The sequence below is a fragment of the Mytilus californianus genome, unplaced genomic scaffold (assembly GCF_021869535.1).
Source record: "Mytilus californianus isolate M0D057914Y unplaced genomic scaffold, xbMytCali1.0.p SCAF_8, whole genome shotgun sequence".
Classification (NCBI taxonomy): domain Eukaryota; kingdom Metazoa; phylum Mollusca; class Bivalvia; order Mytilida; family Mytilidae; genus Mytilus; species Mytilus californianus.
Window position 1 is genome coordinate 74,800,429 of NW_026262734.1, and position 20,043 is coordinate 74,820,471.

The 20,043-nt window shown below is 32.0% G+C and overlaps 1 protein-coding gene across 1 annotated transcript; it reads left to right on the plus strand.

Moving 5' to 3' along the window:
* The first annotated feature begins 13,268 nt into the window (after positions 1-13,268).
* LOC127712486 (chitin-binding domain protein cbd-1-like) lies at positions 13,269-19,777 on the plus strand. Its single transcript, XM_052218949.1, has 4 exons — positions 13,269-13,384; positions 15,527-15,677; positions 16,431-16,576; positions 19,450-19,777. Exons 1-4 carry the CDS (start codon positions 13,342-13,344, stop codon positions 19,560-19,562), a joined length of 453 nt encoding a protein of 150 aa, XP_052074909.1. The 5' UTR covers positions 13,269-13,341; the 3' UTR covers positions 19,563-19,777.
* The last annotated feature ends 266 nt before the right edge of the window (positions 19,778-20,043 follow it).

The following is a 20,043-nucleotide window of genomic DNA, read 5'->3' on the forward strand; positions in this document are numbered from 1 at the left end:
AAAAGATATATGAACAAAAACAAGTGAGCATACACTGTAGACATTGATTTTTATCAATGGGAACGTAATACAGTTTAGTTTAAGTGTTGAGTACACTTACACCGACTTTAGCTCAATGTTAGCACGGCCTAAGTCATGTGAATATTTGTTCATCGTCCGTCAGTCAGTGAAATTATAAATAATACACATACACATGACAACATTATACATTGGATATTACTAGGTAATGATTAACTCTGTATTTAATGTATATCATATGTTAGTCATTATTTTATTCATTTAAATGTATGATATGAATTAAAAATAAAATCATATGTAAAGATTCAATGTGAAGATATCACTTCTCCTTTTACCATTGAAAAAAAGTTGTTGTTGTTTGGTTGCTGTCTCATATGCAATACCCCAAAATTGTAGCCAAACCACCTTAAACTGTGTGCAAACGGAGTAGACGCAGTAGCAACTCCTTACGGTCTGTTTACGAAATTCATAGACAGGTTTGATCTGGAAGGGTGCTTTAGAACTTTGAGCCTACTCAAAATTTCCGGGCGACCATTCCGTCCTACAATTAGACGGAGTGGCAACGTTCTTCAGGATGTATTCCTCTGACGTTTCAGTCTCGTTGAAATTTCGTTCTGGAATTATTTCCAAAACATGTGATACAAATGGAAAATATGAAAAAAAAAAAAAAGAGATTGACGACGAACGGAATTGTCGTACTTGGGACTTACTATAGACGTGCTACGACGTGTTGCGGTCGGGCGTCAATTGGATGTACAATGTACGTGTATACACAGACCGAGTTCGTTTGTAGCACGTTCATCCCGTTGACACACAGACCCAACTCGACCGCATTACGTCATTAGTGCGTCTTTATTCTGTCTAAATACGATAAAAAAAACGATAACGAGACTAAGGCCGTGTTCACACCAAACGTCGCGTACTGTAAATCTGTTTATAATTAGTTTCATGTAATGAACACTGGTTTCACATTAAATGTGTTCTCATCTGTATACGGGTTTAATTACCTGAACATGAGAATTGTTAACATCAGTAAACTTCATTTACACGTAGTTTACACGTACATTACATAGACAGAATTGAATTGAAAATGTGTCTGTAAACTTTTTTCTCTAATTCTTCGTCAATTTATCCCTTTCTGCACCCATTGTATAAAAAAAATTTAACCAACGTGTGGTTCGTTTGATCTCAGTTCTTCATTGGTTAAAATCCGATTATGACGTCGAATTTTCTTGCTTTCCTCTGAATTTCCTATTGTGACGGCATGAAAAAAGGCGACCATGCCTGATGACGTCACATAGAAAGAACACATCTTTTTTGCAGATCATTCGAAAAGAAGGAATAAATTTGCCTGCGTATTGTTTGAAAATCATTAGAGAAACAGATTCCACCACCAAATCTCGTGTAATACGATATTTATCCACTCTCGACAGTTAAATTTTAAATATTTAAAACGCTCGGCGAGCCTCGCGTTTCAAATTTGAAAATTTAACTGTCTCGAGTGGATAAATATCGTATCACACTCGATGCAGTGGTAGAATCTATATTTCTCTAATTCTTCGTCAATTTATCCCTTTCTGCACCCATTGTATAAAAAAATTTAATCAACGTGTGGTTCGTTTGATCTCAGTTCTTCATTGGTTAAAATCCGATTATGACGTCGAATTTTCTTGCTTTTCTCTGAATTTCCTATTGTGACGGCATGAAAAAAAGCGACCATGCCTGATGACGTCACATAGAAAGAACACATCTTTTTGCAGATCATTCGAAAAGAAGGAATAAATTTGCCTGCGTATTGTTTGAAAATCATTAGAGAAACAGATTCCACCACCAAATCTCGTGTAATACGATATTTATCCACTCTCGACAGTTAAATTTTAAATATTTAAAACGCTCGGCGAGCCTCGCGTTTTAAATTTGAAAATTTAACTGTCTCGAGTGGATAAATATCGTATCACACTCGATGCAGTGGTAGAATCTATATATATCAGTTAGGCGCAGACCAATTCATTTTTTTTAGATTTTTTTTTTATTTTTTTTTGGGGGGGTGGGGGGTATATATATTGTTTGAAATGTTTTTTAAAGAGAAAATACATTTCTTTCAGGAGGGAAGTGAGGCAAATCGTCCGATTTCATTGAAAATTAAGGGCGGGGGATTCAATACAGAGTTTAAAATGTTATTGAAAAAAAATTGTTTATTTTTTATTTAAGTAGGTAAAAAAAAATGAGTTGTCCCACGAAAATGAAATGTCGGTACCTTAAGAACATCGTTTTATTAATTTGAAGAACTTTAAGAGTTTTTAAGATTTCACGATTACGTAGGCTACAGCTGCGTAAGAATAGGCAAAAAAGATATTGGATTGATTGTTGCTTAACGTCTAATGGCAAATAGTTCATGCATGTTCAGGACGAGAACATATTCACAGTAAATACAATTGGTAGGTCCTGTAATAAAGGCCGTTTGAGATGAACACTGGGGCTATTTGGACTGCCATTAGAAAAATGAGAGTATACTGGATAGGGACAGAAATTTTGCCTTGCAACAGGCCACCTACGGACCCCTCAAAGAGTTGTTGCAAAGGTTCTCAACGTGCAGAGAGCGTGGCACTATCTCTACACGAGACATCGGATTAAATGTTCCCTTACTGATCGGACGTGGCTTAGTGTTTGTACATTCCGAAAACCAAACGGACGCCCCACTTTGCCAAGGGTTTTACGGTCGATCGGAAGAAGACCTAAGTGACCATATTTCTATTCTCCAGTCACACATGGTGTGATTTTGAAAATGAATAGTCTGGACTGGTACTAACTGTAAAAAAAACTTTTCCAAGACATGATGAAAATGAATATTTTGTCCTACACAATGCAAGAATTTGGAAGAAATAGTTGTATTCAAAAAGTAAAATAATTTTCGCGCTGAATAAATAAGCTATTAACCGATGTAAAATGAATTAGTCTTTCAGCAAAATGTCCCCTCCCATTGAAAATAAAATGGCATACAAAGGCTATTGAATTTAATCACTGAGTTACTTTTGAGTTTTTGTCATATAAATAGGTAAATAACTTAATTCATAATAACATTATAATTATTTTAATTCAATATATGTAACTTCCTTTAATATTAACAATAAAATCCACAAACTTAATAGCTAGTTTTATGACCACTTAACCCATACAAGGACTACATTGACTATCAACTGAATGTAGTCAAAACCTGTTTTAAACTGCATGTAAACATTGATATTTATCAATGGGAACGCAATAGAGTTTAGTTTAAGTGTAGATTACACTTACACAAGACCGAGTTCAGCTCAATGTGAACACGGCCTTAGTTCTGAATAAGTTAGCAACACGTTTATACACAGTTCTAAAAGTTTGCAGTAGGTTGAATGGTTCTTAGTACAATCTACTGGTTTTGAGTACGTCTATTGCTTTTTGATGCAGTTCTTAAAAACGTACACCATGTCTGCAGTACAATCAGACAAGGTATGGTAAAAGAAAGGTGTCGTTTTCTTATTGGTTCAGCATTTGGTTACTTATATGCACATACACACGGATAACTTTGCAGCTCTGGGGGAACTTGGAGTATCTTCAATGAACGTCATAGCAGATCTAGTTTGTATATATATAGAGGGGAAATAATATACATACTATATTAACATATGTATTTTCATGCTGTAAGTATTAGATACAATATAAAGGTAACAAAGAAACAGGCCGGTAACAACCGTTGCCGGATAGTTTTTCTGCACGAGTAGTCAGGTGAAGGTCCGAGGCGATAGCCGAGGACCTTGACCTGACTACAAGTGCAGAAAAACTATACGGCAGTTTGTTTCCGGCCTGTTTTTCTGTTACCTTTGTTTTGTATCTGACTTGTACGACGTTTCATGAAAGAAGTGGTACATTTTGCATTTAGAAGAGGTAGCAAAATTAAACATATTGGAAACTTAAATGACCATATACCAGTTAATGTAAGTTACAGTTTAAACAAACTATTTTTTTCACTTCCCTTCAGCCGAGAGTTTTTTCTCAAGAAATTTAAGAATCTAATAATTTTGTAAAAAAAAAACCATGTCAAGTAAAAGATGAATGTCGAACACATTTGCGACTTTTTAAAATGTAACTTCGTAAGTAAGTAATGTATGAAAAAGATTTCAGATGTAAGCAATCTAACATTTTTATTTGGGGAAAAACGGAAAAGGGGAGGGGTTAAAATAAATTAAAAATAAACAGGCTTAATTCTTTTTTTGTTGAAAAAATGCAGGATGTGTCATTCCATCCCCCCTTTCCCCCTTAAAAAAACAATCAAAATCGTGCGTTTGCTCACAAATATATGAATTCAATATATATGAATTCAATATACATGAATTCAATAACAATATAAATGTATCAAAAGAATAATTTTCCTATTTCATTAGTGAATGAAATGTTATAAAAAATGGATTTTTGTCTTGTTATTAGATATATAAAGGCATATATTTTGGATTTTTTTTTTTATTTTTCATATTTATAGGTTTTTATATGTCTCTAATAGTGTTGGTCAGGATTAAACACGTGTCACAATATGATCCAATCGCAGCTTACCGTTCAAAATTGGTGACATAAATTGAATGATTTTCTTCAAGATTTCACGGCAGCCTATTTGAACATGTATTACACGGACACTTTTTATTTATAGGATCAATCGTGCATTGGTGAGTTGATAGGATTTTTATCTTTTGATTAGATTTGATTTTTTGTATATATTTCCTGTCTTTTTTATTGAAATATAAACGTCGGTACCAGCATTTCTTTACTTTCAGCATTGTTCAGAATACTATTCATGTCCATATATTGCAAAAAAAATATACATTTACGGACCGACCATTTACCTTCAAAAGGGGGGTATGTTTTTTTTTCTGAGTAAGAAAATTATTTAGTTTTTCAAAGCTATCACTCAAATATTTTTTTTTTCGAAATTAGCACTATTATATACGGTATTCGGAAAATCAAGAATCAAAACATTATTTTGTCATCTGCTTGACCCAATATATTTTTTCTCATAACAATTGGGGATCATATTTTTTAAGGAAAAAAACCATAACCCCCTTTTTGAAGTTAAATGGCCAATTCCTTAGTGTACTGATACATATACTGGAATTGTTTGAAAAAAATATAGTAATTGATGCCAACGTCATTTTTTTTAATAAAAAAGACAGGAAATATGTCGGTGAAACAAAAAATTCAAATCTAATTGAAATTTAAAGTGCCCATGAACTCACTGATCATGCACGAGTGATTCTATTCATAAAAAGTGTCCGTGTAACAACTAAAAAGTGTCCGTGTATCGTCTAAAAAGTGTCCGTGTAACATCCGTTAATGTACTGTTTTTCTATAGCTCTGCTGGGGGCAACGTCGTACAATTCGGTTTATAACATTGAAGACGGAATATCTGACAATTATAAAGCATGTCACCATATACAGTATCATCATTTAAAAAAACACCAGTTATGAAACTACAAGCACAACAGAAAGATATATAAAAAGCAGTGAACGAGAGAGGACTGGCAGAAACTCGCTGGTTTTTATAGCCGTCAGGCCACGACTTGATGATAATTACGTTTTGAACGCACTAGGGACGAGATGAAGACGTAGTCAGAAATAGTACAGTTAAACTGTCTGTGAACGAGGTGATCGAGTTAGGAACTAGTTAGGAACTAAGTAGAACTAGTTACAAACCGGTTTAAACAGACTGCAAGCTACATTGAACTGTTTGGAAACGATGTCCCGATGAGGTGAACGGCATTTTAACCGATCTGAACTGGATGAGAATAAGAATAAGAATAAGTATAAGAAGAATAAGAATAAGAATATTTATTGAATCCAATTAAAGGGCCCATTTCCGAGCATATACATATATATATAGTATTAATTATACAGTAATTTTTAAGATATATTACATTAAAAATAAATGATTAAATAACTATACTCCATACCAGATGGGGTTTGAAAATAAATAGAATAGAATATTAACCCTCTCTGATACATAAAAATAAACAAACTACATCACTACTACATGTATATTTAGTTAGTTACTGGAATGCAAATTTTCTCTTATTTCAAAACAAGTACTTATAAATCTTGACACTGACATATCAACATTTTCTGACTCACATGACATTAACCAAATAAATTATTCATACTTTGAAATATAAGGGAAGTTTTTATATTGAATGCATGCTTCATTAAGAATAAAATTCCGTTCCTTTTCATATGCAGTACATTCCATTAAAAAATGAAACTCGTCTTCAACCTGCATATTTTTACACTGCCCACAAAATCTGTTATCTTTATCGATTTTTTTATATCTACCTTTCTCAATAGCTAACTGATGAGCACAGATTCTAAGTTGAGTTCAGCTTTTTCGATATTGAAATTTATTAACTTGACATAAATATGCTTCCCTTTTGAAGATGTTTTTAAATTTAAAACAAGTACGCAATTTTCCTTTTTTAACATTTGCATTATCTTCTATAGTATTTTTCCAGTAAATCCTATATCTACTAATCAAAATATTTTTAACCTTTTCAATGTCAAAACTTTCCATATCAACATCAATACATCTTAAAATATATACAATATTAGAATACCAAGATGACTAATTACATTTGTGAGTGTCAATACTTGTGAATAGGGCTTGTTTTAACAAATGATCCTTTTCTTAACCATTAATTCTTTGTAAAAATTTAAGAATAGAACAAATGATTTCAATATGCAATGGAGTATGACCTAACTCTCTCATAACAGCTAAATTACATGACTTTTTATTTACCCCGAGAATGTATTTGTAGAACTTTAAACTTAAGTTCTCGCAATCAAACTTACTAAATTTTTTTCTCAATTTCAAAGGGGCTGTTTGTTTGACATTTTGAAAAATTAAAAGTACAAGTTCCCCAAATTTCTGAGCCATATGTTAAAATTGGCTTTATTGTATGGCCAAAGATATGTAAACAACTATCAATTTTTGGGATGTTTTCACCAAAAGTACTTTTTAACTTGAAAAAAGCTTTTAATCCCCTTTGATATAAATCATATCTAGCCGTAGAAAAACTTCCAGAAGCAGAAAAAATAACACCTAGATATTTATAATTTCTAACATTCTCAATTGAATAAGAACAGACTGCAAACGGGATAAAGACGAGATGGACGTATCGGGAACTGTGTAAGAACTAACAAGGGTCGCATTATAGACTGACATAGTCCGTAATAAATTTTGTTTGTGACCTGAGAATGCTTAACTATGGTAACGGCATGATGTCACAATTCTTTACTCTGGACGAAATTATAGAAAAGAACAAAAACCAACAAAAAAAGATATATGTTACAATAAAAGGAAACCATTACGGATATAAAACGAAACTTTAAAATGAAATTATCCAGATAAATCAAATAATTTCAGGTAAAGAATGTATCATTATCACCACTGTCATTTTTTTAACGGTAGGCTCAGCCTTTTAAACATGAGCAGGTAAATATCACTGACAGGTTCATCAGATCTACCAATGCAGTTAATGCTGGTCAATTAGGCTATTAATAGTACGAGTGCTATAAATATATCTTATCGATTTGCGTACTTGCAAATGCAGTATAAAACTTCCAAGGCGTAATAATAGTTTCAAAGAGAACAAAATATTATACTTGAAATCAAGAATGTCAAAATACATATATCGCAAATTTGATTACTTGTTAAAAAGCTGTATGATATAAATCATCTGCGGTTGTATCCCTAATTGTTAAAGTTGTGCTTGACATAAAGTTATAATTGACATTTCTTCATGGTTCTAAATCGTTTTAAGTTTGTTATTCATAACAGATTGTATACGTAACATAATAATAGTTTATGTTTATTTCTATTTCACAGCTATTTGCTTCTTTATCTCTGAAAAAATTCCTTCATATACGTTTAGTTAATTACCTATATATATTTTAATTCTTTAGAGAAAAACGCAAAATACTCAACTTTCAGAATCATCAGGCTTCAGCCGTCAAATTGCGATAAAAAAAAACTGATAATGATTCATGGTTTGTTTTAAGGTAGATAGGGTGTCTTCCTCCATCTTGGATTTTGAAATACCAGAAAACAATCGGTCTAGATCTTTAATAAAAGGTGCAAATATTGAGAGTAGTAGGTAATTCGTGTGTAAGAATTTTTATTTGAATAGAGAAAATGACATATTTTATCATATTTTTGGTTGTATTTTACGAAAAAACAGAATACTTTTGTTTGATTCTATTTTTTCCAACTTTGCCACATAAGGGGAGGCAACTCAAATGTAAGGGCAGATAATTCAGATAAAGTTACTTTTACAATAGAATGTGTTAGGAATTTACCTATTTTATTATGTAGCAAGAAAACGGGTCCCGTGACCCCATTTTTTCTTTTTCTTATCTGAAAGCATACTATTAGAGCTATCTTCTCATATTTTATCTCAAAATTCTATGGTGTAGTTTTCGTTTAATGGCAGAAAATTGGGTTTTTCATGCATAATCTATACAAAATTTGTCAATTTTGCACAACCTGTAGCGTGAAAATAAGCCCCGTGACCCATTCTTTTTATTATTTTTTTTAAAAAAGCATGATATAAACTACATTTTGGCAAATTATTAAAAAATTCTATGGATCATAATTTAGACACCCCATCTACCTTAAACTCTAAGCTCATATCTGAATGCGTCAGATATCTTTTTTGAAGATAGTACTTGTTACTTATTTCTCCATTAATCTAGGTTGTAGAACATATCACATCTCACAATCGAAAACAGTAATATGTGTATTCATATTCTACAAATTTATACAAATAACAAATAAGTAAACAGAAATCCAACCTTTTATCGGTCTGTAAGTGGTCCGTCACCGTACTGGATATTTAAGATACTATCGAGTTGAAACGTTTTTTGGTTATCTCATTGGTAATCGTACAATATCTCCTTATTTTAACATTAAGTTAATTTCATCAGTGTTTTGCAGTTTGTTTCTTCGATATCAGGAAGGAAGTCATAATTATCCGACATTTCTCGATCATAGTACACCAGACCACTATCAATCTAAACTTGATTTTGTCTTGAATGCATATCAAATTTCTCTAATAGTTCTTACTCGATTTATCCTTTTCCTGACTGTTGATTATTTTTATTTAATCAACGTGTGGTTCGTTTGATTTCAGTTCTTTATTGGTCAAAATTCGATTATGACGTCAAATTTTCTATTGTGGCGTCATGAAAAAGGCGACCATGTCCGATGACGTCACATAGAAAGAACATATCTTTCTGCAGGTCGTTCGAAAAGAAGGATTAAGATTATCTGCATTTCGTCTAAAATCATTAGAGAAACAGATTCCACCACCAAATATCATGCAATACGATATTATACATTTATTTCCCGTGCCTGAGGGAGATATGAAGATTTGTTCACCCAATAAAATTCATATTTCCCGAGGGCCGAGCCCGAGGGAAATATGACTTTTCGAGGGTGAAGAAATCTTCATATCTCCCTAAGCCAAGGGAAATGAATGTTTTATTCCACTGCCTATACTTTGTTTACTACTAAATACCTGAACATAAAACATTAATTTACATACATTTTTCTTAACCACTTGTTTTCATAACTACTCACGACATAATTTAAAACATGTATAAACAGTACTGATCAAAAGATAATTATCTATTATTTAAGTTTTGATTTTACGTCTGAAATAATTTTGAACACTATAATGACTTTACTGTCGCAATTTAAAAACGTTCAAAACGTTACTTACAGTAACCGCGCGTAACGTCGAACGAGCAAGTCCCGACGTTCAGAGTGGAATATGATACTCAGAGGGGAATATTATTATTTCTTATGAACAATTCCTTTCTTTACTCATTTTTAAACTGGGATGTACAATTGAAAAATGCTAATGAAAAATTTCCAGTGTAACATTTTTTCAACGTTGATGTTGCTGCGTATTGTCAAATACTTTTTTTCTTTATTTTTGGGAAATTCAGAAAAAAATTGTTCTTTTGAATTTTCGGGAAAACAAAATTTTTTTAAATTTTTTTTTAAAAATTTTACAAATTTTGTCCTCAAATTTATTTATTTTTTATATTTTTTTTTTTTTTTTTTTTTGACATTTTATTTTTTTTTTCTTTATTTTGGCAAATTTTTTAATTTTTTTAATTTTTCGGCAAAATTTTATTTATCGCGGGGTGAACAAGGGTAGGGTGTTATTTACACCGGGGTAATTAACCAATCAGATTGCAGTATTTTTGCTGCATAAGAAATAAGAAGTTTTGTTCAGTGTCACGTGGAATGGTCTCAACCAATCAAACATTGATTTAGCTATCAAATTTAACATACAGTGGAATAATTATCCAATCTCGACAGTTAAATTTCAAATATTTAAAACGCTCGGCGAGCTTCGCGTTTTAAATTTGAAAATTTAACCGTCTCGAGTGGATAAATATCGTATCACACTTTATGCAGTGGTAGAATCTATATATCTCCCGTTCAACGTTAAACAACTAACAAGTATACAATATTTCAAAAACGGTACTTTCCTCAAAACGTAAACCTTTGTGACTCTTAGACTAATGGCGGTTTGATTTAGATTTGTTCTCGAAAACACTCAACATGTAGCCATCTAAAAAAAGTATTATAATATTTGTCTTCTCTGTCCTTAACATGTATAAAAGATTTCCTCACTCTTAACCTAAAATAATTAGATTAAAGGAATCAGTTAAACCATCTAGAAAAAAAGTATTAGAATATTTGACTTCTTTATATATATCTTTTACATATATACAAGATTTCCTAACTCTTAACTTAAAATAATTAGATTAAAGGAATCAGTTAAACCATCTAGAAAAAAGTATTAGAATATTTGACTTCTTTATATATATCTTTTACATATATAAAAGATTTCCTAAATCTTAACTTAAAATAATTAGATTAAAGGAATCAGTTAAACCATCTAGAAAAATGTATTAGAATATTTGACTTCTTTATATATATCTTTTACATATATACAAGATTTCAGAACTCTTAACTTAAGATAATTAGATTAAAGGAATCAGTTAAACCATCTAGAAAAAAAGTATTAGAATATTTGACTTCTTTATATATATCTTTTACATATATACAAGATTTCCTAAATCTTAACTTAAAATAATTAGATTAAAGGAATCAGTTAAACCATCTAGAAAAATGTATTAGAATATTTGACTTCTTTATATATATCTTTTACATATATATAAGATTTCAGAACTCTTAACTTAAAATAATTAGATTAAAGGAATCAGTTAAACCATCTAGAAAAAAGTATTAGAATATTTGACTTCTTTATCTTTTACATATATACAAGATCTCCGAACTCTTAACTTAAAATAATAAGATTATAGGAATCAGTCGATCTTTGTTTCATTAAAATAGTCCATTTAGAGATACAACTATCATGACTATCTGGTTAATGGAGGGGCAAATCATATTGCGTAAAACGCTAATTTAATTGATTCGAACAAAGAAATTTCTAAATCTGACAATATCAACTTAAATGTGCTTGTTTTAGTACGAATTTGTCAGCATATAACCCGCGCACTAATTGTAGTCCACTTGTAGAAATCGACAGAGTGCGTCCGCTGCGAACTAAAGTTCAAGAAACGAGATAAATGAAGCAAAACAGTAGTTTAAAAGTTGCAGCAGCACCTGCATGTGGAGTATATATCTCAAAGTTATATAAACAATATTAAACAGCTTGTTTTATAGGTATTTCCTTGATAAAGGGTGAAAAAAGATTTCTTAATGGTAAATTTAATTCATGATTTCGAATTTATCTTAGGAATCATGACTTGGTTTTTGCGGAATTGCGGTGTCACACATGACAGTCTTTTATTTCTCGTTATGACTTATTATTGAGGGTTTAATTTTTGTAATGAGTAGTGGAGCAGAAACTCGTCTGCTTATCTTTCTGCAGAACTTGAGTTCGCAGACAAATTTTGATACAGATCGTGGTGCTCAATGTTTAGTTGCGCTGTAGTGTTGTTTGTCTTCTAATCAGTACATTTTCTTTAGGTCGTAGTGTCAGTTATAGTTTATTGACTTACTTTTTAATTGACATCTAGGTTTCTTCTTACTTAATATTTCATTTTTATCAAACTTATGTCATATCAAAAGAAGTACACTCCTATCAATCTATTGTTTTATACAAAGTTTTCTTATATTTGAATTTAACCATACACAGCTTCTTTGAACATAACGATCGTGGATATTATATGTCATTCGGGTTCTTCACAAGGGATATGGGCTTATACTCCAGACAGTTTTTTATATCCCCTGAGCCGGCGAAGGGTATATAGAGCACTGACAGTGAATATGAGCCCATATCACTTGTGAAGCCCGAATAACAATTTATACTATACTGGCGTGTATTCGTTTTTGTTCACAGGGTATATGGTCTCATATATCCTGTCAGTGCTTTATATACACTTCAGTATAATATATATCAATAATGCATCAAACCATTGACACTAAAACATTAGATATTTGCCTGTTGGCATATTCAGTTTCTTGTCTCCATCAGTCATTACATTAGAGGCCTATTTGATAACATTTTCCCTTTCTGGTTAGTTAGACTGTTATATTTTATGAACGATTCTATTCTTTTTAAATAACTGTTTTTCAATTCTATTTAACTTTCTGATTTAACTGTAATATGCATAATTCTTACCCTTTTTCCTTGCAGTCACAGTACAATGAAATACATCGATTATATAAATTTCTTTTCTATGTCTATTGCTGAGGTGTTCGGAAGAGTTCTTAAGTGCAAACATGAGTCAGAATAACGGTTATGCAGACAAAAAAGAGTAAAAGTATTTTATTTAAAGAAAATAGACTTTAGATGCAAAAACCCATTAAATGTATCGAGTAGTGTAATAACACTAAACAAAATGATAAGTCATTCCAGAGATTCTAAGTTTACATTCTAACTTAATTGTCTCTTTGCAAGTAACAGTGGTATAAAACGGAAATTATCAGTAATTACACATTAAAGATAGGTCACTGTAAACAGTCTGGGTCTGTTTATGCGGTTTGTTTTGTATGATTGGAAGGCGTACTCTGTTTGTTTTAGATGATACCACAGATTCAATAACGGAATGACATGATGTTACGCCCGGATTATAACCAGGTGGAAGTAATTCACGTCATACGTAATAATGGTATAAATGATAAACGAAAATCACACTTGGTCACAATCATAGTTATCTAAAATCCACCAGAATTGTAAGCCACACGTACGTTTAATCTCAAACATGCAGTACCTTGCTGGTCTAGTTCTCATTTCATCACTAATCGGTAAGTCGACACATTTTTAAAATTTTACTATCTTCTTCTATCATGCATTTTTGCACTTTGAACGAAAATTTCTAGCATTTTAAGATGCTTTTTAAGTTGCAGATGCTGCCAATTGCCTGGCGTTCTATATCTTTGATATTGCACTGAATAGTCAAAGATGCATTTCTTGCAACGTCTAAGGTGTTCCTCCGGTTAATAGGGGTTTCTTATGTTGTGTCGGTATTATTTTGTTGTGTTAATTTGGATGTATTGTTTCTTTAGATGTATTTTGTTGTGTTGTTTAGTTGATGTCTCATACCCCACACCTCTTTTGTTAATATAGATAGATTTATATTAAATATAAATTTGATATTCCTTTATTGATCTTTCACTGTTTTAAATGAAAAGTATATTAAAAGCAATTTAAAAAGAAATATACGTTTTTAGTAAACTAAAGTTTTAATTCCCTCAGGCGAAGTTTGTCTTCGATGAATTTGGATATGCCTTTAAGGTCATATAGTTCCTAAGGTTTTTATCTATTTATATATACTTGTGTGCGAGAGGAAGCAAGTTAAAAATCCGGCTCAAAGTTTCGGTCTAGTACAATGCATAAAATGTAATTATAAGAATTAAAAGCTTCTTTTTGTAACTTTATAGGGGTGTTAAAGCGTTGAACGTGCTCACATGTTTAGTATGAAGTGTTTCGGTCAACGCTTTTAGACCTCAATAAAATTACAAAAAGAAGATTCAAATTCTTGAATAAAACAACATATGCTGTTAAATCGATATGTTCTTCGATATCAGATAGTAACTAACAAATTCAAAGTTTCCAACACAATTTGTCACAATATTTCACGGTGGACCTCTTACCATTAACTCATGCGAGTAGCGGACTATTTTGTTACGTTCTTCGTTATACTTCAGCTTAACTCTCCTTTCCATAACCCAGCTGTTGTCATGAATTAAAAAAAATAAACTGAGGTCAATGTCTGTTTGACCTTTAATCTAAGAACATTATCGGAGGGAATATTTATAGTCAATCAGCGATAAACAAAACCGGTTACCACTTAAAGTAGTTTAGAGGTACAAAATTGTTGCCACCATCAAACTGTGACTTTTGGTTCTGATTTTTACTGAAATGAGCAAAATTTATAAAGAAATGTAAGCTATCTTCAATTATGTGAAAATATGTTTATCATTGTTTCTTATGGTAATATTCTTTCAATTACACTAAAACTGTTGATTCATCAATAATAAAAAAAAATAAACCATCAAACAAATGAAAATATTAATAAAGAAGGTAGCTCATATTACTTGTTTTTGTAATAGATCGTAATGTATATACACAATGTTTATGCGCCCAATAAACAAGAATTTAGACCCCCAGTTTTATACATATTTCATGAAATTATTCACCGACCACTTACTAGTTAAAAATTTATGATGACAAATGGCTATATATGTTTTACAAATTGCATGCATTTTTAAAACGTCATTTCGGAAAGTGTAGAATTTTATCATTAATTTCAGTTGAATTCTGAAGTCGGCAGACCATAAATGGATAAAATTTCTACACTTTTCAAAAATGAAGTATCTGAAAATTAGACAATTGTACTCCTAGTTCAGAGAGCCTTTAATAAATGCTCAAAATCTATTACATTGGGTGCATTTTGTACATTTTGAACAATCTTTAGCCATTTATAATGTTATTTGTTGAATAGATATAATGTAAGGGAAACAACCATATCTCAATACATAAAAGTATAGGGCCCTCGTTCCGATATCCCTATTTGTGAAGCAATAAATAGCAAATAACAAATTATGGAAAACATATATTTGGGTATGGCTGTTTTCATACCTATAATTATGTTAATGACAAGATCTCAAAATGATACAACATGTACGAATGGAGAGCTTTTAATTGCAGTGTTTCCTTAAATGCAAGAACTTTGAAGGCTGAGAGCAAATATATACAAAATTTACCGTCTGGGGGAAGTAATTTGATTTATTAAAATTAGTTTTTTTTTATTTTCCATTTTCGAATTAAATTGGTCATAAAGTGGTCTATGGTTATCTTCTCCATTCGTGTATCTTGAGTTTTAATATTGATTAGTTAATCATACTTACTAATTATGACATGTATATGTATTTTAAATTTTTCAGCATCTTCTCTAGCTGCTGATTGCTCTCAACTACCAGATGGAATTTATGAGCCTGCATGCAAAACGTACCTCCAATGTACAGGCGGTGTGGCATCAACCGTGCAATGCGCAGATAACAAGGTCTTCAACAATGTAACACAAGCTTGTGATGAGTAAGTATTTAACTGTTGTCAAGAATATCAGTGTTTCTTCAGTAAACATTATAGTAAACGAAAACTAACACAAAAAATCACGATAATGTCTGGACTGAAACTCAACACGTTTTTGATACAACAGAAAATGTTGGAAGTTTCACTTTGCCGAAATCAAAACAGCAGCTTAGGTTTAATACGAAGATGCCAATTAAATGAGTTACCCAACGAACACTCGTCTCAAGTGGTTGTAAATTAAAAAAAAAAGTAGAACGGAAAATAGTGTATTTGTTACTTAGCTACATTTTATAACTATATATTAAGAATTCTAAAAATGCCGTGTTCATTTATGCATAGTATAAAGATACCTTTCTGGTAGTTATCTAATTTCATCATCCTGCGAAGTTGCAAGCCTATTTGTTCTGCAGGATACTAAATGGCAAACACTTATATAAAATGAGGAGATGTATGATTGCGAATGAGAAAACTATCCACCAGAGAACAAGTGATATGGATGTAAGCATCTATATGTCACCAAACGGTCTTCAACAATGAGCAAAACCCATACCGTATAGTAAGCTTTAAAAGGCCGCGACATGACAAAATGAAAACTAATACTAATAGTACTCAAACGAGAAATACTATTGGCCTGACTGGGTTCTCATCTTGTCTCCATTGTTTCTTGTGATTGTCATTGAAGATTGTTTCGACTTACTGGTATAATCTTGGGATTTATATCTTCTTTATTTTAATTTTGCATTGAATATTTTTCAGTATGATAAATGTAGGTGCACCATGCGGAACACTTCGAGACTGTACAGGAAAAGCTGATGGCCTATATGCTGATATTGACTGGAAATGTCGATCTTATTACACCTGTAACACAGAAACATTTATGGGACATAACCCTTGTTCAGCTAGTAAGTTCTTTTTAATAACAAAACGATTTTAAGTGTTCGTTGTTTTATATTTATATTGCAATTACACTGATCAAGACATAATGTAAAAGGGGGAGCTTTGGGGTTTCAAAAAAACTAGTTTATCCCTGTCACAAGAACCTACTTATTGGATGCCTTTAGGTATATCATAATTTTTTTTTTGTCATTTAGGGAATTTGGTGTTAATGGCTGCCCTAACTTTAATTCTAGGCTAGGAGCGATTCAGAGCTTGGCATATTGCAAAGAAATTTGTCTATTGTTGAAGCCGTATGTTGACCTCTTTAGATGTCTTTTTGTGTCGTTATGTTGCTGTCTCATTAATGTATACCCTTCATCTCTTCATCATGAAAGTTGAATGTTGATACTAATAATCTTAATGTTAATGAAATTAAAGGTGTTTTGATTAAAAAGTATATGGAAAGATAATCTTTTACAGAATGAGTTAATTACGTACTTATTTCAAATTTAAAAGTATGTTTAAAATGGAGACTAGGTTTTGTCTAAAATGTGATACTAGAAAGCACGTCACAAGCTTTTAGAATCGGTGTTTGTAAATAATCGACTGAGCAGGATCGTTAATAAAAGATTTACAAAGGTAAACAATTCGTATATGTTGGTGTTTAGGTCAATTGAAGATGATATCATTTTCTTATGAAATATCCAGCACTCCGCCACCAGCGACAAGCTGGTTATTAGATTCTGCTTTAAAATATGTACTAATTGAAAATACCTAGATACAGAAAACAGCTTTATTTGGCTTCTTTCATGTGAAGATGAAAAAGTATACAACCCTGTGACTTTGATTTGTTATATTTTTTTACAATTAGAAAACAACCGATACAGCTGTTATTGTTACAGATGCTTCTTCCATTCAGCATCATCATCATTAGTGTTTCTTTACTTATTTTTGTATATAATCGTTATACAAGTAGCATGCCCTTTTTGGCAGATGATTAGTTTAATAAGGTACTCGTATTCAGTGAAGCACTTTAAGCTTATATTTAGCTTGCATATATCCGAACTATTTTTGTTATAATTACACCTTATGTAAAAATCCTGGGTTTTGATTGGTTGATAGCCAGTGTATTTTTCACCAATTTACTGTTATCAAATGAATATCGTTCATTTTTAGCTCACCTGACCTGAAAGGTCAAGTGAGCTTTTCTCATCACTTTGCGTCCGTCGTCCGTCGTCCTGCGTCCGTCGTCCGTCGTCCGTCGTCCGTAAACTTTTACAAAAATCTTCTCCTCTGAAACTACTGGGCCAAATTTGACCAAACTTGGCCACAATCATCATTGGGGTATCTAGTTTAAAAAATGTGTCCGGTGACCCGGCCAACCAACCAAGATGGCCGCCATGGCTAAAAATAGAACATAGGGGTAAAATGTAGAATTTGGCTTATATCTCTGAAACCAAAGCATTTAGAGCAAATCTGACATGGGGGTAAAATTGTTTATTAGGTCAAGATCTATCTGCCCTGAAATTTTCAGATGAATCTGACAACCCGTTGTTGGGTTGCTGCCCCTGAATTGGTAATTTTAAGGAAATTTTGCCGTTTTTGGTTATTATCTTGAATATTATTATAGATAGAGATAAACTGTAAACAGCAATAATGTTCAGCAAAGTAAGATCTACAAATAAGTCACTTGACCAAAATGGTCAGTCGACCCCTTAAGGAGTTATTGCCCTTTATAGTCAGTTTTTAACCATTTTTCGTAAATTTTTGTAATCCTTTACAAAAATCTTCTCCTCTGAAACTACTAAGACAAATTTAACCAAACTTGTCCCCAATCGTCATTAGGGTATCTAGTTTAAAAAATGTGTCCGATGACCCCTCCCGCGAACCAAGATGGCCGACATGGCTAAAAAATAATACATAGGGTAAAATGCAGTTTTTGGCTCATATCTCTGAAACCAAAGCATTTAGAGCAAATCTGATGAGGATAAAATTGTTCATTAGGTCAAGATCTATTTGCCCTGAAATTTTCAGACCAATCAGGCAACACGTTGTTAGGTTGCTGCCCCTGAATTGGTAATTTTAAGAAAATTTTGCCGTTTTTGGTTATTATCTTGAATATTATTATAGATAGAGATAAACTGTAAACAGCAATAATGTACAGCAAAGTTAGATCTACAAATAAGTCAACATGACCAAAATTGTCAATTGACCCCTTAAGGAGTTATTGCCCTTTATAGTCAATTTTTTACAATTTTCATAAATTTTGTAAATTTTTGTAAATTTTTACAATATATTTTCCACTGTAACTACCGGGCCAAGTTCATTATAGATAGAGATAATAGTAAGGAGAAAGAATGTTCAGTAAAGTAGGATCTACAAACACATCACCATCACCAAAACATGAATCCATCTGTGTCCTTTGTTTAATATGCACTTAGACCAAGGTGAGCGACACAGGCTCTTTAGAGCCTCTAGTTTAACGCCGCCGGGGTATATGCAAAAAGGATATGCCTTTTTTACCCTCTCTGCCATGGTATTTGCCAAAAAATACTCTATCCGACTGGACGCTTGTAACGTCACGATCATCAATGCGTTTTTGAACGTTAACATTTGTTGTAATTAAACAGATATAGCATGTTCTTGAGGGGTATTTGCGAAAAATACCAGTTTTGAGAATGAATTTCCCTCGCCTTACGGCTCGCGAAATTTAACATTCTCTCGACTGGTATTTTTTGCAAATACCCCTCCTTAACATGATATATCTATTCATTATACTACATTGTTAGAGGTGGTCATGTACTGTAAATGTAATAAGTTTAACAAAAGTCTCAAAAACTTTTCTTGGTCTTGAATGCTACATACGTTCACTGTCTGACACTCAAAATTTCTATTTCAGATCTTGTATTCAATGAAAAACTTTCGACCTGTGATTGGAAAGCCAATGTGGATCCACCATGTGGAGATAAAGGAAAAATTCCTGTTACAAAATCAGCTTTCGGAAGACGGTGATAATTTGAAATCTACCATGTTTTACCAATTCGGACTTCTTCTTAACACTTAATTTACGGTTATTTTCTATGAAAAGAAATACATAAAATCCATAAAAAATTTGATACTCCAGGCATAACAAAATTTGTTTACATACTGTTACATTCAACAAAATTAATATTTGATACTGTGACGATTATATTGAATCTCTGAACAATAAAAGTTTTCGATCTTTATTTATTCTTTGTTTAACTTAGTTAGAAGCGCATATCAGTTCATTAGTATCATATAACCCTCCGAACAGCCATCCCTATTAGATGTTGAATTATCATTCATTTTATTTTCAATTTATAAAATTGTAATCAACAATGAAATCATAAACTCGGTGTTGAATTCTAATGGTCATAGATAATGGTAAATTCTACTTTTGATTCAATTACGTGTTTTAACATATTACATAGGCAAACTCGCTTTGTTCTTTCTGTGTTATAATCTGAATAAT